This window comes from Hyla sarda, chromosome 4, assembly GCF_029499605.1.
Source record: "Hyla sarda isolate aHylSar1 chromosome 4, aHylSar1.hap1, whole genome shotgun sequence".
NCBI classification, from domain to species: domain Eukaryota; kingdom Metazoa; phylum Chordata; class Amphibia; order Anura; family Hylidae; genus Hyla; species Hyla sarda.
The window spans coordinates 153,951,312-153,964,844 of record NC_079192.1 but is presented as its reverse complement, the minus strand read 5'-3'; the positions used below and the strand labels follow the sequence as shown (position 1 = coordinate 153,964,844).

The following is a 13,533-nucleotide window of genomic DNA, read 5'->3' as shown; positions in this document are numbered from 1 at the left end:
AGAGATCAGACCACCATAAGTCCTAGAATATGCACTATAAATCTTACCTGTTAAACTAACTGTCTTGCCCACATGTGGAGAATACCTGTATTAATATTTTATAAAAACATAATGGATATATTGAAATGTATATGTATGGTCATTCTGGCCATTTGTACTATGTGGATTCTCAATAAAGAATATACGTGGGTTAATGCAGATTCATATTTTACTTCTATTGTGGATTTTGCTTGTAAGTGCCCCACCTAGATTCCAGTGCTACCAGTAGATTAAAGGGGTTATCCAGGAATCGAAAGACAGAGCTAATTTCTTTCAAAAACCTCTCTGTCCCCAGGTTGGGTGTGGTAATACAACTTGGCTCCATTCACTTCAATGAAACTGAGCTGCAAAACTACACCCAACCTGGACACTGGAGCGTTTTTTGAAAATATTAGCTGTGTTTTTTGATTCCTTGATAACCCCTTTAAAGGGTCATATATTGCATTGAGTAGTGCCCGAGTATGACTGCTTGTATTGGAAGGAATAATCCAAATGTGTTTTCTATCACTTGCACAGTTAATTGAAGGAGCTTCTAAAGAACAAAGAAACGACCTTGGGATTACAAACCTAGATTATTATTACTACCTTAGCCAGTCTGGATCTTATAAAGTGGATGACATTAATGACAAAAGGGACTTTCAAGAAACCATGGTGAGATTTAAGTATGTTTGTACTTTCTTTATATGTGTTTGGAACCATTTGGGGAAGATATATGAAAACTAGTTTAAAGCCTTACACTTTTTTTTAAAGAAACTTTTGACATGTCACGTGAAAAAATTTAGATCAATTGGGGTCTCAGTGTCAAGACCCCCTCTGATCATGGAGTATAAGGCTAGGTTCACACTGCAGAATCTCCTGGCAGAAAATTTCTGCCTGGAGATTCCCAGTGCGGCCTGAATCAGTCTGCGCTAGGACCCCAATGTGTTCTGCAAGTAGACTGCAATAGACTTCAATGTGTTCCGCGAGTATTTCTGCCTGAAGAATGAGCAACGCCATTCTTCAGGCGGAAATTTCCAAGCGGATTTTCCATTGATAAATTCCGCTTCACAAATTCTGAAGTGTGAACGGAAACCCATTCACTACACTATACATTTTAGTAAGTGGAATTTCTTCCTGCAATTTCTTCCTGCAATTTTAAAGTGGAACTGCAGGCAGAAATTCCGTAGTATGAACTTAGCCTAACTTGGTGAAGCGTGTTTCAGTGTACTCAACTTCTTGGCCCAGCACACCTGATTTTAGGAGTCGAGCTTCATAGACTATATATAACAATTGGAGGGAATCTCAGCACTGAGACCCCAACTGATCTAAACTTTGGACAGGTCTGTGTCTGATTAAATGTATGTAACACTTTAAGGAAGTGTGGAGGAGCTTTCAGCTTTTTTTCATGTCTTTTGGCATTCAATAGGTGTGTGGGAGCATATTGATACAAATTGTGCATGCACCACAAACATCCCTGACTCCCATCCTAAATAAAATTAAGAAACATGATGTAGACGTGGCCTTGGGGTTTCCATTGTTCATGATACTCTTCTAATAACCAGAGTAGAGAGCACTTAGGAAGAGTGTGTGTCATATTTGAGGGGCCTATACAGATTCATACATAATAGAGACATTTGTAATTTATGGGAACTAAGTAATGCTTCATCTTCTCTATGATGGAATTAAAGGGAAATTTAACGCTTGCTGTAGAGTTCGGTCACTGATCACAGCAACTAATATTGGAAAAATGAGGATCCCATCTGTAGGGCCATAACTACTGTGCACACAGAGGGGGAGATTTATCAAAACCTGTGTAGAGAAAGATTGATGCAGTTGCCCATGGCAACCTATCAGATTGCTTCTTTCATTTTTCACAGGTCTCTTAAAAAAAAAAATGAAAGAAGCAATCTGATTGGTTAACATGGGCAACTACACCAATATTCCACAGCACAGTTTTTGATACATGTCCCCCAGAGTGTCCTGAACCTTGTTTTACCAGGTAAAGCAACTGACAGCCATAGCATCCAAGCTGAGAATAAATGTAGACAAAGTTGGAATAAATCTAGTACTATGAATAAACTATAAATGCAGGATCTAACACTAGAAATGCTGTAATCTATAACAATTCTTCTTTATTTCCCTACAGCATGCCATGAGTGTTATTGGTATTTTTGCTGAAGAGCAAGCTATGGTGCTTCAGATTGTAGCTGGAATTCTCCACCTGGGAAATATTAGCTTCAAAGAAAAGGGAAACTACGCAGCAGTGGAGAGTGAAGAGTGTAGGTATTTTTGTATTTAAAATATGTGTTAAAAGTTGGATTGAGACTAACACTATTTATAACAAATCTAAGGGCCATTCTCTGTTACCTCCTGAAGTTCTATAGACAGTCACATGCGTGACTGCAGTTTCATTCAAATAGGAGACTTTGGAACAGCCTCATTCCTGTGATCAGTAGGGATCTTAGCAGTCGGACCCCCTAGCAATAGACATGTATCATGTATCATGCGGATAGGTGACACATGTTTGCAGTACAATCCCTTTATTGGTGTAGTAAACAACATTCTGACACTGTATGACTATGCTTCATGCAATGCCATACATGTCATACTCCCTCTGAGTCAGGCTTGAGTGACAGCCTGGGTGAAGGGGGAGACCCAATACCCTAGTATGTCAGTTAGGCCTGACTGGGAGTGAAGAGGGTGCAGGTAGCATGACTAGAAGTGGCAGCCTCTACTCCTCCTATTTAGAGCTTTAGAGTGCACTTTTTTTTTTCTTTGCGACTTTTGTGGGTATGCATAAAGTAGCAAACAGCCTTATCTAAGCAATATTCAGTTTTCACTTGGTGGTGGTTGTGAATTTAAGGGGTACTCCGCCCCTAGACATCTTATCCCCTGTCCAAAGGATAGGGTATAAGATATCTGATAGTGGGTGTCCCATGATCTCCCTGCTGCACCTGGCATTCGTTTAGAACATCCGGTGCTGCGCCAGAGGCTCGTGACATCATGGCTATGCCCCGCTCATGAAATCATGCCCATGCCCCCTTAATGCAAGTCTAGACTTGCATCGAGGGGGTGTGGGAGTGGCCATGACGTTGCTTCGTGGACCGGATGTCTGGGGTGCTACAGCCAGGATCGCGGGGGTCCCCAGCGGCAGGACCCCTGCGATCAGACATCTTATCCCAAATCCTTTGGATAGGGGATAAGATGTCCAGGGGCAGAGTACCCCTTTAACCCCTTAAGGACTCAGCCCATTTGGACCTTAAGGACTCAGACAATTTTATTTATACGTTTTTGTTTTTTCCTCCTCCCCTTCAAAAAATCATAACTCTTTTATATTTTCATCCACAGACTAGTATGAGGGCTTGTTTTTTGCACGACCAGTTGTCTGTTGTAATACCATCACTCACTTTATCATAAAATGTATGGCGCAACCAAAAAAAATACTATTTGTGTGGGGAAATTAAAAAGAAAACCGCAATTTTGCAAATTTTGGAAGGTTTTGTTTTCACGCCGTACAATTTATGGTAAAAAGGACATGTGTTTTTTTATTCTCTGGGTCAATACGATTAAAATGATACCCATGATAATATACTTTTCTATTACTGTTGCGCTTAAAAAAAATCGCAAACTTTTTAACCAAATTAGTACGTTTAAAATCCCCCTATTTTGAAGACCTATAACTTTTTTATTTTTCCGTATAAGCGGTGGTATGAGGGCTCATTTTTTGCGCCGTGATCTGTACTTTTTATTAATACCATATTTGCTTATACAAAAGTTTTATTACATTTTTTATAAATTTTTTTGGAATAAAATGTTATAAAAAAGCAGCTATTTTGGACTTTTTTTTTTTTTCACGCCGTTCACTGTACGGGATCATTTACATTTTATTTTAATAGTTCGGATAATTAAGTTTTTTACGTTTTTATTGGGAGGGGGTTTTTCAAATTTTTTTTACTTTTACTTTTTTTACTTTTATTTTTACACTTTAATAGTCCTCATAGGGGACTATTTAAAGCAATCACTCGATTGCTAATCCTGTTCAGTGCTATGTATAGGACATAACACTGATCAGGGTTATCAGTGATCTTCTGCTCTGGTCTGCGGGAAGGCAGATCAGAGCAGAAGACACCGGGAAGACAGGGAGCCAGGTGAGGGGACCTCCGTCTGCCGTGCAGGATGATTGGATCGCCGCGGCAGCATTGCGGGCGATCCGATCATCCTGTTAAGTGACCACGATCCTGTAGATGCCGTGATCGGTATTGATCATGGCATCTGAGGGGTAAACATTTACCTTTTTAATATACTTCATAGGAAAATGTTATTTCCTTTTTATAGAAATCATGGCTCATAAAATCATGGCTTTGTCCAATCTGAAGCACAGGCATAGACAAAGTCCAGTAAGTGAAGGTGGGCTAGCACTCCTCTGTGCTCCTATCTGATAGTACTCCTCTGTGCTCTCTCCTGTCTGGTAGCACTCCTCTGTGCTCTCTCTTGTCTGATAGCACTCCTCTGTGCTCTCTCCTGTCTGATAGCACTCCTCTGTGCTCTCTCCTGTCTGATAGCAATCCTCTGTGCTCTCTCCTGTCTGATAGCACTCCTCTGTGCTCTCTCCTGTCTGGTAGCACTCCTCTGTGCTCTCTCCTGTTTGGTAGCACTCCTCTGTGCTCTCTCCTGTCTGGTAGCACTCCTCTGTGCTCTCTCCTGTCTGGTAGCACTCCTCTGTGCTCTCTCCTGTCTGGTAGCACTCCTCTGTGCTCTCTCCTGTCTGGTAGCACTCCTCTGTGCTCTCTCCTGTCTGGTAGCACTCCTCTGTGCTCTCTCCTGTCTGGTAGCACTCCTCTGTGCTCTCTCCTGTCTGGTAGCACTCCTCTGTGCTCTCTCCTGTCTGGTAGCACTCCTCTGTGCTCTCTCCTGTCTGGTAGCACTCCTCTGTGCTCTCTCCTGTCTGGTAGCACTCCCATATAAAAGGCCAGACAGGAGAGAGCACAGAGAACAGTTATTACATAGGCAGAGCTGTCCGATTGATCACTGGATCATTCATGCAGCCCTGAATTTACATCATCTTCAGCACACAACCTCTTGTTTACACAGTAGATATGCAAATGACTAACAATAATCTTTGGGCCACATGATTCTAACGTGTAGCCGACTAACATTCATTGGCTGATTTACGTGTTTTATACATGGGGCAATAATCGCTCCTTGTAAAAGGCCCTTAACAGAGAGTATGTGTACTGCTAGAATCTTCTTCCTGCTTTTGTTTGTTGATTGGAGAGCATTCTATACATTTCACTATGTATTATACTTATTACATTACGTTTGGTTGTTAGATCATCTGAATGAATTTGAAATGTTTATGGCACATAATAGTCAATATGAATGAGTCATTAGTAATCAGATCTTTGGTCTCCCTTTGAAATTGTCCTTCTGTTATTTCATTGATATATCTAAATATCCTGTGCATTTCTTCAAGTAAAGATACCACAGAACAGAATTGCCTATTTATATTTAATGAAGAGAAATTGATATGCCAAATACTTCTATACAACAAAAGTGCGTTGAAGCTAATATCTTTAAATGGGCTCTGTTCCTAGATGCATGTAGCCTTCTGGGCCATTCCGTCACACTAAGTCCATGTTACATTGCACCATTAGCAGTAATATGGTGTGCAGATAAAGCAGCAATGTGGCCACAATCTGCTATTAATCGAGAAGAAAGAAAGTAAGGAGGAAGTAAAGTACTTTTAAATGTTTAGCAATTGCTTCCAGCCTCCTGGGAATAATGGGGGGGGGGGGGGTGTATGTATCAATAATGGTGTTGCAATGTGTGATTTTATGTATGTTTTTTGCTTCAAATGGAGCATAGTTGCCTCAAAATTATGAATTGTCGCATGCAAGTTTGTAATTTTGGCACAAATGCAGCCCTACAAAAGGAGCAGACTCCTGTCCCAGAATTCCAGGCAGAACTTTCTGACTGTGAGGCAGTTAAATCTGATCTTGGGACTTTGGTTGGTTTACAGATATTCATCCAGACCTCTTCCTTTGTATAAGTGTTGCATTTTCCCCTAGCAACCGATCAGGTTGCTTCTTTTATTGTTCATGGTCCTTTTTCCACTTTCTGGTTGGGCACTGTTTAAATGTTCTACATTCTATTGTTGTAGCTATTTTCTCTGTCATTTTATTTTTGGTGTGGATTTGCGCCTTAATGAAGGTATTTGCACCAAAAGTTGCTCCAAATCAAAAAGTCGCAATTAACGAATTCCTAACCAATGCATGATTTCAACTGAAATCATGATGAACACCATAAAATTAGTGATAATGTTCTAAACCATTTGGCGCAACGGTTTGTCACAAAAAGTAACATATAAAGAAAATAGCGACAAAACACAGTAAAAAAAAACCTGTGTAAAAGCCTTCATACATATACCCCACAATGTAATGCCAGAATCTCATGTTACAGGCTGTTCCAATGCCATTATTTTGTCTGGGTAATTAAGCTACAAAAAGATTAAGATGAAATTCAATGGAAGCAAAATCTGCAATAGTTTTTTAGGGGAATTTCCTAGAGGACAGGTACACGGAGTATAGCATACATAGGAATTTTAGGAACATAACTTTGCTACTTAAACCAATCATGACCACAGCAAAACCACAGCAAAAATCTGCTTGTCACATATGGCTTTTGCTGTATAAAATCCAAAATCTCCAACAGAAATTGGAACACTCTGGATTTTAAAATACACACCCTGGGTCACTTTTCATACCTGTTGATATGGGTCTTCAGAGCTCCAAGTAATATGTTTTTTTTTTGGATTAGAACTTCAGTTCAATTTCACTAACTCTTGAGATATAGATCAGAAAAATATGGGGGGTGATATGTTGGCCATATACATGGGTAAGTGTTCAGCAGCTAAATTTTTTCCCAACCACTTTTAGGAACCTGCATAGATGTAAATATAAGACTTAATGATTAGTGAGGTGAGGTGTTTAAATTGAACTGAAAAATATTTCTCGGTCTTTTCTTGATGGCATGGACAGTGTCAATAGTTATAAACCTGAACATAAATCTAATAAGTGATTGTAGAACAAGCTGTACCTACATTAAAGGGATACTCCTCCCCTGGGCATGTTATTCCCTATCCAAAGGATAGGGGATAAGATATCTGATTGCTGACGATCCCGCCACTGGGACTGCCGCAATCGCAGGGCCCAACCACGGCGTTATGAACATTTTTGTTTAGAACGCTGGGTTCGGGCAGCTGTGGTGGTGACGTCATGCTATGCTCCCTTCATTGATTTCTATGGGAGGGGGCCTGACGCACAACCACTGCCATCACTCCCCCTCCCATAGACCTGAATCTACTGGTGTTACCTTTCACTTTACTGCTGTCTGTTATGATAAGGAGGAAACTGCTGGAAAGTAATCTGTACAGGACAGGAAGTGTTAGCTTAGTATAAGGCCTAGTGACCACAGAATTATTCTGTATAATAAATAGTAAAATAAGAAATTGGAAGAAACATCACCAATGTTTCTTAAAATAATGTTTTTCATGAAAACTTGATTTACAATAAGTCATAATCTGACAACACATACCCTTTAAAAGCATCAACTCTGTTATCTTTTTTTCATGGCCAGGTCTTAAATTGTATCATCAAGATAACCCCTTCTAAAAAAGTCTAGTACTGCTCCTAAAACCATGCTCATAAGTTATTATTGGCAGAATAAGTTTTAGCCAGCCATACATTTCCCGTGTTATGGCCAAATGAATAGTCGTACATGCAATACATATAATTGCTAGGTCCACTATAGTCTCTCTGTGCTCTGAAGTCCATGTTACCTATTAGAACAGAACATGTACATATGTAACTTTCCTCATGGAGCAGCCTCTATAAAAGTGATTTGTTTAAATTAAATCAATACATGGATATAGAATATGCTGTACTTGTTGTACTTATAATATATATATATTAATTGTCTTGTATGTTTGCAGTTCTAGCCTTCCCTACATTTCTTTTGGGAATAAATGAAACCCGTTTAAAGGAGAAGTTGACAAGCAGGCAGATGGACAGCAAGTGGGGCGGCAAGTCCGAGTCTATCAATGTGACACTTAATGTGGAGCAGGCCTGCTATACCAGAGATGCTTTAGCCAAAGCTCTTCATGCTCGCCTATTTGATTATCTGGTGGATGTAAGTCTGACCTTTATATCAATATGCTTTAGGGATGGTACTAACCTTATTCTACTAATATTAACCGGACGGTGCCATGGCCTTTTTCCTTAACATATTTTTACTTTATCTGTAGCTAGTTAGGATGCACTTTGGTGTCTCATGAAAATCTTAAATGAAAACACCATTGGCCTCAGTGTGGCTAATATCATACACCATCCTCACTGTATATTGAGGGACTAATTGTTCTTAAATGGCCACTGTCAGATACAAAAACTTTTGATATGCTGTAAAGCATGCAAAACCAATAGGTTTTGCTATTGCTTTCATTGGCTTTTTCAGTATGAAATACTGAAAATATTCTAGTCAAACAACTGCCCCCTGCCTGCTTGGACACATACTAGTCCTGCTGTGTCCATGCATCATCACCTATGTCATGGACACACTTCCTTGATTGACAGCTGTGAGCGCAGGGCTCACAGCTGGAGGAATAATCCTCCCACTGTAAGCTTGTGTCCCGCTACTGTGAGTGAGGACAAGCTGGGAGTTATAGTTTTGCTAATGCTAGGGGAGATGTGAGCAGACAGTGTACTGAGGGAGGGGGCGGAGACCTGCACAGTGAGGCCATGCCCCCTCCCTTTGAGAGGAATTCAGACTAGTGAGCTAAATTAAAAGTGTAATAAAAAAATAATTAGATGTACATGATCAGGATTAGGTACTGAGTGATATATAAAAAAAATAGTTTTTGTTGGCTCTGACAGGTACGCTTTAAAGGGTACTCTGGTGGAAAACATTATTGTTATTATTATTATTATAGATTTTTATTTTTTTTATTTTTTTCAAATCAACTGGTGCCAGAAAGTTAAACAGATTTGTAAATTACTTCTATAAAAAAAAAAAAAAAAAAATCTTAATCCTTCCAATACTTATCAGCAGATGTATGCTCCACAGGAAGTTGTAAAGTTCTTTTCACTCTGACCACAGTGCTCTCTGCTGACACCTCTGTCCATGTTAAAACTGTTCAGAGCAGGAGAGGTTTGCTATGGGGATTTGCTTCTACTCTGGACAGTACCTGACACAGACAAAGGTGTCAGCAAAGATCACTGTGGTCAGACAGAAAAGAACAACTCAACTTCCTCTGTAGTTCTGGAAGGATTAAGATTTTATTAATAGATGTAATTTACAAATCTGTGTAACTTTCTGGAGCCAGTTGATATGAAAAACAGTTTTCCTCCGGAGTATCCCTTTAAAAAAAAAAGTACATGCATATCTAATCTTACTTTTAACTCTGGCTACTTGTTTAACTGTAAATTTGTAGTGTGCAAAAGTTAGACACCTATTCGCTTAATTCATACCCCATCAAATATGCTGTTTAGTACAAGCTACTTATTGGAAAAAGAAATATGTATGTATCATAAAATCGGACAAACTGGAGATGAAAAAAAAAGTACATGAAATTTGTAGGGAAAATGGTAGTCCATACAAGACACTCACCAATACTGTCACAATCCAACCCCATTTGACATAGTGGCCATTTTCTTTAAAAAGACTGACAATTTAGGATGGTCTTCTCAATGCTTAATGGTAAACTTTGTTTATTTCCAGTTAAAATTGTGATTAGGAGGGACTTTTACACAGTATTATGCATAAAAACTGCTAATAGTGCTCTTTATTTTTCAGTCAATAAATAAAGCTATGCAGAAAGATCACGAAGAATACAATATTGGTGTTCTTGATATTTATGGCTTTGAGATCTTCCAGGTTAGTTAAATGTCTGTTACAGTTGCACACTTGTTCGTTCACCATACACATGAATAACTTGTATCTGTTTGTTTACAGAAAAATGGTTTCGAGCAGTTCTGCATTAACTTTGTCAATGAAAAATTACAACAAATATTTATAGAGTTGACTCTCAAAGCAGAACAGGTAACTAAATTTGAATTCTGTGAATTTTCTTGTATTCAATATAGTTAGAGTTGAGTTTACGTACATTTGCTTACTTATTTGCACAGTGCCAACGATGAGTCTTTAAACTTCAAGTCTTCAGTCATTATACTTTGGTATAAGTATGATATGTGATTACTAGTAATTCCACTTTTACAAAAAATTAACCACCTACCTTTTACTAACATAAATTTAGTTGGTTAAAGGGATTACCCAGGAAAAAACTTTTTTTTATATTTCAACTGGCTCCAGAAAGTTAAACAGATTTGTAAATTACTTCTATTAAAAAATCTTAATCCTTTCAGTACTTATGAGCTTCTGAAGTTAAGGTTGTTCTTTTCTGTCTAAGTGCTCTCTGATGACATGTGTCTGGGGAACCGCCCAGTTTAGAAGAGGTTTGGTATGGGGATTTGCTTCTAAACTGGGCGGTTCCCGAGACACGTGTCATCAGAGAGCCAGAAAAGAACAACCTTAACTTCAGAAGCTTATAAGTACTGAAAGGATTAAGATTTTTTTTAATAGAAGTAATTTACAAATCTGTTTAACTTTCTGGAGCCAGTTGATATATAAAAAAACGTTTTTTCCTGGATAATAGTTTTGTTGAAGTTTGTGCTCACTGAGACTGTGTGCAGTGGCAGATTAGTTTTTTTTTTACCAACTTGCCCCACCCAAAAAAAAAAGCACATTTAGTTACATGGATAGCGAATAAAAAATTAGCTACTCTTAAAATGTGGCAACATGAGTATTATTATATGTTCTGTAAAATGAGCTGTTATTATGTAAATATATATATATATTATTATTTTTTTTTTAATGCCACACAGTGATTGGTGCAATCTTTAAAAGACAAATAAATAATGGCTGAATTGCTGTTAATTTTATTCTATCCCAGGAAAAGTTTAGAAGTATGTTGTACAGTGTTTCCCCAAAAAGAAGACCGTGTCTCATATTCATTTTTGCTGCCAAAGATGCGCTTATTTTTCCATGAAGAAGAATTCACTTTTATTGTTGAAGATAAAAACAAAAATGAACATTTATATATGGGCTGTAAAGTACCTGGCTCCCACAGCAGTTCCTGGACCACTTGTACAGCAGGGACGGTATTGCAGCTTCCAGTCACCAGGGGGAGCTCATCACGGCAGGCTCTCACAGCAGGGACAGAGCGTACGGTTTGGCAGCTTCCTGACACCAGGGGGAGCTCACCACAGCACACTTGTACAGGACAGCAGGGACAGTGTACAGTATGGTATAACGGCAGACTGTGTGCAGTTCTACATCTGGCGATAGGGGACAACAGGGTTAGCGGCAGGTGACGGCCTTCATGTCCTGCATGCAGCTGCTCTGCAATGAACGGTGAAGGTAGGGGACAACAGCGGCGGGCATACTTCCAAACAAAAACTTTGCTAGGTCTTACTTTCAGGGGAGGCCTTATATTTATCAAATCAGCAAAACCTCTACTATCAAATCAGCAAAACCTCTACTAAATATTTTCAGGGGATGTCTTATTTTCGGGGAAACACAGTATGGTACCCCCAAGTGGTACAATTATCAACGCAAGCCAAAGGTATAGCACTGTAATATGGCAATGCAAAAATTTCTGCAGTCCTAATGCCCAATCAGACTTAGGCCTGAAGGTGTTAATATGTTATGATACCTTTTTAATTTGTTTATGTTGTTATTGCAGGAGGAATATGTCCAAGAAGGAATCCGATGGACCCCTATAGATTATTTTAACAATAAAATAGTATGTGACCTCATTGAGAATAAAGTGGTAAGTGTTTGCTCTATGTATGATCTCTGAAGTTCATTCTTGTTTATATTATTATGAACAGGTTTATATACACTTTACGTGGTTGCGCTGGAATGGCTAGCTTTATGTATCTTTGTATTTTATGATTTAAATAGTGCTGGGCTATTTATTGCTAAGTATCGGTCATATATTTACCTAAACAGTATAATGATTCTAAAGTTGCCAAGCAGAATCACAAATAGTGGTATCAGCTAGCCAATGTACTATATGAATGTGCAACAAGTGAGACAGCTGATGTAAGAGGAAACTGTCTCTTGTAGGAAGGCGGAAAGATCCTACTTAGATGTTGGTAAGTATGCTAGACAATTGCAGGAACAAAATTGTCTTTATTGATGTAAATGTGTGACAGGCCAGACCTGCCATAGAATTCGTGCTTGTTTTAGAATATCCATTGACCAACACGTCTTGAGGCAACATTTTAATAATTACATTTGATCAAATAAAGCACAACTAAAACAGGACAACTTCATTAATGTGATTGTAATTATAATTTTTGATGCTTTAGTAAATGCTGTCTGTTCATTTCACTCATCTGAGCTATATACTTGTGTATTCTGTATTGCGTAAATTCTGTATCAGTCATTATGGTTTTCCAGTGTGTCCGTAAAAATTGCTGATTGTCCATGATTTTAGATATGTTGTGCAGAAAAAAAACAATTTATTTTTAACTACTTGAGAGTGAGGTTTTAAAAGCTTCAATCACATCGATGGATCTGCAATTTGTAAGGGATCCACAATTTTGTGATGTCTGGACATGGTCTGAGAATCAGAGTGTAGTTTAGTTATTAGATCATTATATAGCATGCTGGTAAATGCATTCACATAAAGACTGTCAGTTTGTTCTAACCACAGTGATGCTGGGTTCACATATAATATTTTGGTCATTTGTTTCTCGTTTTTTATAGTATTTTCTTCTTGGTCCATTGCATACCTGTTTTTAGCTAAAAATACTGACCACAATAATACATAAGAACCTATGTGTTAGATCACTAATACAGCTTCTCTGTTCTATGTGAGAAGGAAATTTGTATAATTTTTTTTTTTTTTACTATTTCTTTCAATATTTATTGCATGTGTTTATTTTGGTGTTTTGTTGCTATTTTCAGAATCCACCAGGTGTTATGAGTATTTTGGATGATGTGTGTGCCACAATGCATGCTGTGGGAGAAGGGGCGGATCAGACTCTTTTACAGAAACTCCAGATGGCAGTGGGGACTCATGAACATTTTAACAGCTGGAACCAGGGATTTATTATTCATCATTATGCTGGAAAGGTATGTTCTCAAAAACTAAACTATTAGGCTACGTTTCCACTTGGTTTCTTTTCTGGCAGTTTTTGGAGAACTGCCACTGCAGTTTTTGAGCCAAAGCCAGAAGTGTATTCAAAAGGAATAGGACATATAAAGGAAGGACTTACACTTCTCCTCCCTTATGGATCCACTTCTGACTTTGGCTCAAAAACTGCAGTGGTAGTTTTCCAAAGACTGCCAGAAAAAAACTTAGTGGAAACTTAGCCTGAGAGTAGCTTGACAGGTTGGCCATGCAAAGTGACTGCTAACAGGGCTGACTTTAGTCTAGATTGCAACCTGTATAGA

General features: G+C 38.6%; 1 protein-coding gene across 2 annotated transcripts in view; it reads left to right on the top strand.

Annotated features, from left to right (window-relative positions):
* Positions 1-13,533, top strand: part of MYO1E (myosin IE) — a 160,477-nt gene that overhangs the window by 92,287 nt on the left and 54,657 nt on the right. For both annotated transcript variants that reach the window (XM_056572455.1, XM_056572454.1), the window contains exons 8-14: positions 556-690; positions 2,165-2,297; positions 8,009-8,205; positions 9,865-9,945; positions 10,024-10,110; positions 11,813-11,899; positions 13,045-13,212. In XM_056572455.1, the coding sequence (XP_056428430.1) occupies positions 556-690; positions 2,165-2,297; positions 8,009-8,205; positions 9,865-9,945; positions 10,024-10,110; positions 11,813-11,899; positions 13,045-13,212 (888 nt within the window). The remainder of the gene's footprint in view (positions 1-555; positions 691-2,164; positions 2,298-8,008; positions 8,206-9,864; positions 9,946-10,023; positions 10,111-11,812; positions 11,900-13,044; positions 13,213-13,533) is intronic.